The sequence below is a fragment of the Brachycentrus maculatus genome, unplaced genomic scaffold (assembly GCF_059751285.1).
Source record: "Brachycentrus maculatus isolate JH-2025_06_01 unplaced genomic scaffold, ASM5975128v1 h1tg001659l, whole genome shotgun sequence".
NCBI classification, from domain to species: Eukaryota; Metazoa; Arthropoda; class Insecta; order Trichoptera; family Brachycentridae; genus Brachycentrus; species Brachycentrus maculatus.
The window spans coordinates 2,107-9,300 of NW_028282270.1; the positions used below are offsets into that span (position 1 = coordinate 2,107).

A 7,194-nucleotide genomic window follows, 5' to 3' on the forward strand; every position below is an offset into this window, starting at 1 on the left:
ACTTTTGTTATTTACATATTTTTTTAAGTAAGACAAATAGACTTTTTATAATAAAAAAATTATTTGGTCTGTCCATTTTCATACATTTATTATTCAAATATTTCATTCAATTATATTCCACAAATATTTAAAAAATATATTTAATTTCATTTTATTGTAGAAATAATCTACACATTTTGTTTTTTTTTTTTAAATATTTATTATTTATTTTAATTTTCAGATAATCAAGAATGCCTACCAGATTTTTACTTTAATAACGACAGTGATGACAACTGAGAAATAATGAAGAAATAAATTAAATTAAAAGAAGAACATAATATGAAAACCAGTATTGAAGTCTTTAAAATATAGTGGCTTTGTTATTAAAACGCCAGAATAAATGTAAAAATTAAATAAATAAGTTAAAGTTAACAATAAAATAATGCTTGATATATAGGACCTATATCTGAAAATACTACATTTTCGGTTTGTCATAGTCTATAAGGTGGGGTACGATAAAATAAACTTACCAATTTTGTCGCTTGTGCGCGCGAATCGCGCTCCATTTGCGCTATTTCGATGGCGTGCGCGTCGTGCTGCGTGCGCAATTCTCCCGCCTTCCGCTTATCTGCTTCTATCATCACCTAGCGGACAAATAACGAAGCTCATTACTAAATGTCAAGTCGAAGTAAAACGTAACTGTTTCATAGATGGCGCTATGGTATACGTTTCTAGATAATTTTATGTTCATTTGCCGATTGAATTAAATGATTTCATGCCATATTTACAGTGTTTTTATTACTTAGTGCGTGGATGTTATGATGTAATGTAGAAAAGTCAAACAAATCAATTACCAATAAATAAACACTACCTACCTTGGAGCATTATACTCGTATTTTTAATTTTAATTTCACTCGACAATACGATTACTTAAAACCTTTTGTGACACATCGCTCACTCCTTCAGAACGTCAGAAATAAAAAAAAATATGATTTTTCAGGAGAACGTTTTTAAAGTTTAAAAATATAATACAATGTATTAAAAATAAATATCAAGCCACTTATTAAACTTTTTACTGTGCAACAGATCTTTTAGGTAAAACCTGAATGTTTTTTCTCCATTTGAAAAATATTTAGTAAATTAAAAAAATTAATTAAACAATACCTTTTTTTCAAAATGTAAAAACAACACTTTCTGCCCTGTAGCGGGTAAATATCAAGTTAAAAATATGCCGCTTGGATATAGTACCTTTTCTGGGCATTCCGAAAACATGCACCACTGAAAATTGTCGATTTTTGATATATGACGTTATTGAAAGGAGTGAGCGTAATGTGTGAATAATAAGTTAATTTCATTTTTGATAGTTCGATGGACTAGTTTGTCAAAATTAAAAAAAGAATTATATAGAACAACACACACTAAAGGCCGAAGTCTGACATCCATTAATCACGAGGTCTGACATGCACTTAGTGCATGTGTGTCGTCGGTCTTTAGTGCAAGTTGTTGTACAATCCTTAGTGCATGTTGGTCTTTGGATCGACCAAAAACGCATGTAAATAATGACTAAGAGACAGGTATGCCTTGAAACTGGTAGACTAAAATCTCGGTGAGATAAATTAATATTACTAACATTTTGTAATAAGTGTTTGGTTTGTGTAAGACCAACATAAAGAAAAAAAACGTAGAACAATATACACTAAAGCCCAAAGTCTGACATTCACTAAGCACGAGGTCTGACATGCACTAAGTGTTTGGCCTTTAATGCATATTGTTGTGCGATCCTTAAAGCATGTTGGTCTTTGAGTCCACCAAAAACGCATGTTATGGTCCTGACGAAGAAACGGTGACGTCTCAAAACCCATACACTATAATCTTGGTGAGTTATATACTAACATTACTAACATTTTGTAGCTAAGATTATCCCTCCTGTTACTAACACAGATTGAAGTAAAACATCTTTTTTTTAAGTTAGAAGAAACAGTAAACCACTTAATAATCTATAAACCTTGTACATAATAAGCAAGGTAAATAATAAATGCGATACCCATCTAAAAAAAAGTAAAAGTAAAGTGTTAGGTACTTGTAGTTTTTCCTGCAGACTCTTGTTCGCGGACTTGGCGTTCTCCAGGGCCGTGGCCAGCTTGGCCGCGTCCGGGAAGGAGGAGTCTCCCACGCTGGCGCTGCGGGCCAAGCCGGGCGGCTGCCCCTTGAGCGCCGCCCGCAGCTGCCCCTCGAGCGCCGCCTCGCGCCGCCGCGCCTCCGCCCGCTCCTTGCGCGTGTCCGCCTCCAGCCCGGCGCGCTGCTCCCTGAAGGCGCTCCGCTCGCTCTCCAGGACGCGCTTGCACGCCGCGTTCTCGTGCTGCAGCAGCTCGACGGTACTCTTCAGCTTCTTCCAGGTCGCTTGCTGGCTATCTGACTTGGATAGGCTTAAGCATTGCTCGCTGGAAGTCCTCTGCTTCTTCGTCAACTTGGGCTCATTATCGAAGCAGACGCTCTTATCTAATGATACTTTAGACTTCTTTACTTTAAAGATCTCATTTTTATCCTTTTCTGGTTTTTCTTGCGACGATACTGGAATTTTGGTTGATGGTAATATTTTATCTAATGAAATGACTGTCGGTTTTTTCATTAGTGTTGGTTTCGGTTTATTAGCTACGCTTTCTTGTGGCGATTTGGAACCGGATGATTCGATTGTTTGTGATGATACAGTTTGACTTGTAATGATTGTACTATCAGTTACAGCTTCCGTTGCTTTGAAACTATGTTCAATCTTGTTTTCTGAAGGATTGATGACCATGGTATTTTGAGATGAAGTGCTTTTAATTTCAGTTGATGTTTGTGTCATTTCTTCTTTCGATACAATTATAGCTTCTGATGTTGTGTACACATTTTCTGTTTGTGTGCAAATCGTATTCGAAGTGCTTTGTAATAAGGCATCTGACGAAATCGTTTCAGTTTGATGATTCACCGTACATTTGATGGTTTCTTCCGCACAACTTTCTGTTGTTTTATTTGAAGTTAAATTGTTCATCGTTTGAACGATTTCTGTTTGTGCTGAAGACTTAGTTAAAGCAAAATTGCTTTCGACGATTTCTGAAACCTGTGTACATTCAGTGCTCTGTGCAACTTCACTTTTTGATGCTTCCACTACATTGGTAGTAGTATTTTCTGTAAGAATTATTGTATTCTCAGATGCAGAGATTTTAGCTAATATCAGTTCATTGATATTTGAATTACCACCGACAGATACATCGGACGGCTGTTGTATCAAGTTATCTACGTTTTCTTTAACTGATTGAGAATTAAGAATATTTGAATTTTGTGTTTGAGAAGCTATTTGTTGTACAGTAATTTCCTCAGTTTTTTCAACAACATTGTGATTTTGATCTGATTCTGTAGAACAATTTTCTTTAACAGAAGACACAGTAGTTTCAGTCACAGTGACTTTATTACTATTTTCTAAGCTGGAAGCTGAATGGCCATTATTGACATTAACCTTACACATAACAATTTTGAATTGTGATCCATTTGCATTTGGAGGCACTTGCACTTTTTCTAAGAAGCTCGCTATTTTTGATTTTGTATTTCCTGCGATCACTTGGCAATCGGGATTTATATCTTGAACAACACTCACTTTATCGAACTTTGTGGTCGTCGCTTCGCTACTGGAGTCTTTGGCATCACTAGAGTTTGAGATAGTAACTTCACATTTGGTAATCACACTGTCGACGAAGACTACTCTGGAGGTGTCTGATGCACTCGCATCTGCGTTGAGTACAGTATCCGCTGTCGCAGCGATGTCGTCGCCCTTCGCCTTAAATTTTCGCTTTGGCGGTACTGGCGACGAACTCTTCGATTCTGTGGAATCGGCCATATCTTTTTCTATTTTATCGTTAGAGGTCGTTTGATTGGCAGAAGCCATTTTTGGATTCGTTTTCGTAAAACTAATGGGTCTCTCAAGTCCGCGGTTTTCGTTCGTTTCTTCGAATTCGCTATCACCCTCTATTGTCTATTATTTTTCGTGAGGGGATCTTTTCGCCCTTTCAGTGAGCTTACAAATAATTCTTCAGGATATCTTGGCTTCAATCTATCGCCCAAGAATCTTCTTCGGAAACCTTTATCGGAAAATCTGGAAATTAATAAGAAAAAACAAATTAATTTACTTTTTCCATCAAAAATAAATATTAATATGACCTATTTAAACTATCACATAATTAAGTAAAATCATCAAAAAGTAAATTTCATCACCAATAAAAAAAATATCATAAATGTGAAATATAAAAAAAATATATACATTTTGGAAACTGTTTATATTATATGTAAATTATATATTTCGAGTGTATTTTGATTGTTAAGAATATGCACTTTTAACGTAAATGAATACTATATATATTTTTAGTATCTATATTAAATAAATTAATAAAAATATGTGTATTTGAATGACGCCATAAACTATTAACAAAATAAAATGTCTCAGACATTTGCAATCCTAAAGTTTTTATAAATATTTTCGACCTTACGATTCCCACGCTATAAATCTATATTATGTACGCTTTCGTAACGTATTCATTATTCATGCATTTTACCTTTCTTTCGCCAGTCTAGCGTCCTTGTTACAAATGTTGATAAAGAGGGGAGTCGAATTTTGTCTGCCGTGAAATGTAAAATGTAAAATTCTATTCGCACAGACAAAAAATTAGTATTGTGTTATTTCTGTCTGTGACAGTTATTATTACTAGAGGTTAATGCGTCCGTTACCTCTTCATCGGGTTTTTCACAAACGAATTCAAGGTCTTGCGCAAATGAAAAATAACTTAAATATCTCAGTCTACCGCAAAACCGTGGGTCGCGAAGAGAATTATTCCTTTAAAAACCTCCAATCTACAGGTCTGAGCCACCCACAGCTTCTGAATTCAGATTGTACTGGTTTGAAAAACAGGGCATGCATTACCAGCGTTCGGTAAACCGTTTGCCGGCAAATACCTGAAGCTAATTTACTTTTAAAGTAAATTAAATAACATTTGACTACGTTACAATCGTTGTACATGTGTAGTCTTTGCGTACCTGATAAATGGCAAAGACCGAAAGATGCGAGACATCGTCCATAACCTCTAAAGGAATAAGATAATATTCCCAACATACGATAAATAAATTATAATTTAATTTTCGTAGAACCCAGGTAACATTGGACGAAATTGTTTTTTTTTGTACCTTTTTTAAATAAAAAAGTAAGTTTTTTTTCAAAATAAATACAATATATGCTTTTGAAAAGAAAAGATTTTTTGAAAGGTTAGAAGTTTAAAAAAAAATCATTATTTATGTTTTTTTTTAACAAAATCGTACAACGGGTCGCTTACTGAATTGGATATACTCGCAAACAACAGCAAACTCCCTCTTAATGCATAATCAGTAAATAATATTTACGAGGCATTGATTTTTATCTGTTAAGACATTTTCATATAATTGATTTTGAAGAAAATTAATATTTTACACAATGAAAATTTTCCGCGAATTTTCAATAACTAAACACCTCTTCTATAAATAAGTTTTGATAATAATGCAATATGTAGGTACAAACATCATCCCATTTTTATTTTGAATAATTAATTAGCTAGCGCAAAAAAACAAAACAGCTATTCAAAATCTCTTAAAAAGGATATAAAAAATATACAGTAAAATTAAGTATTTAGTTTACAGTTCCTTGTACCTTCAATTAGATAATTCTTATATATATATATGTAATAAAATACCTAGGTACCTACCTATACATTTTATTAAGTACTTACAAATAGTACCTACATAAAACAGTTCTACCACCAGATGTCGCATGCGTCGCACTGAATAAAACAAAAGACATCAGATAGAAAAAAAATAATATTCTGAACTGTCAAAATCAGATAGATGGATAGAGAAATATTATAAAGATAAATTAAGAATAAACTTTAATTATAAACTTTAATTACAAAGCAACACATTGTTTATTTTATTATTATACACCCACTTTACATATTATTTACACCCAATGTACGAAGGAAAATATTACCACGTTATATATATATATATATATATATATATATATATATATATATATATATATATATATATATATATATATATATATATATATATATATATATATATATATATATATATATATATATATATATATATATATTATATGCATGAGAATTACATATTATAATATTTTTACTAAATCTGTAATACCTTTTTTTTACTGATTTTCAGGTAATACCGGTTCTTTGAAATTTTGCATACCCTGCCATTCGGCATACATATGTGTGTATGGTGAAGCATGTATTATGTTTGAGAACAGTAACATGACTAAGGTATGCGTTCATAATATTGGGACAACACCTACTGACAATCATAAACACTACATAATCATAAGATATACAGATATTACTGCCGACCGTTGCTTTTCTGACAACTCAGTTATAATTTCATTAATTGATTCGGCAGTCACTTATTTTATTTTATTTTATTTAAACTTCATGTACAGAAAAGAAATTTATACATAATAATAAAATGATAAAACCCTTATCCGCACCCCAATGGTGCATAGGGCACTGCGTCATATAAACGCAGAGTTATCTTGATCGTTTACACATGAAGGAAAGGTGATCAGCCCTCCGCTTCAGATACCAGTCCAGGGTAATATTGAATAAATATAAGAGTGAAAAAATCACTTATATTTATTTGACCCCCCCCCTGAGAATCGAACCCGGGACCTCCAGAACGGTAGCCGAGCGTGCTGACCATTACACTACTACGGAGGCGGACAAATTTATACATTGGCGGGCTTATTGCTAAGAAGCAATATATTCTAATCAACCAAAATCAGAGTTGTGATATTGGTCAAAACGTTTGATCAATATCACTGAAAATCCGTTATTTAAAAAAGGATTACAAATAATACAAAAAACTTTTTTTTTTTAAAATACGAACATTGTATTTAGATATTAATAATCAATACAAAACACAAACAAAATTCTGTTTTTTGTCTTTGGACAATCGTCCAAAGACAAAAAACGATAAGTAACGTTGCTGTGTGATAAGTAAAATACGATAAGTAACGTTGCTGTGTGATATCGACGCGCTTGCTTTCGGTAATCCTGCTTCGAAAAAGTAATCAAGTTTCGGTTGCACTTTGCATAGCAAGGTTTTAATTTTTTATTATTAATTAATTGAGTCTCT

General features: G+C 33.1%; 1 protein-coding gene across 1 annotated transcript; it reads right to left on the bottom strand.

Annotated features, from left to right (window-relative positions):
* Positions 1-509: 509 nt before the first annotated feature.
* LOC148298742 (uncharacterized) lies at positions 510-4,133 on the bottom strand (the record flags this gene model as incomplete). The annotated part of the gene is made up of 2 exons (XM_088276673.1): positions 2,060-4,133; positions 510-623 (listed from the first exon to the last, which is right to left on the bottom strand). Coding segments are annotated over exons 1-2 (1,956 nt in total), but the record flags the coding sequence as incomplete, so codon positions are not given.
* Between the last annotated feature and the right edge of the window lie 3,061 nt (positions 4,134-7,194).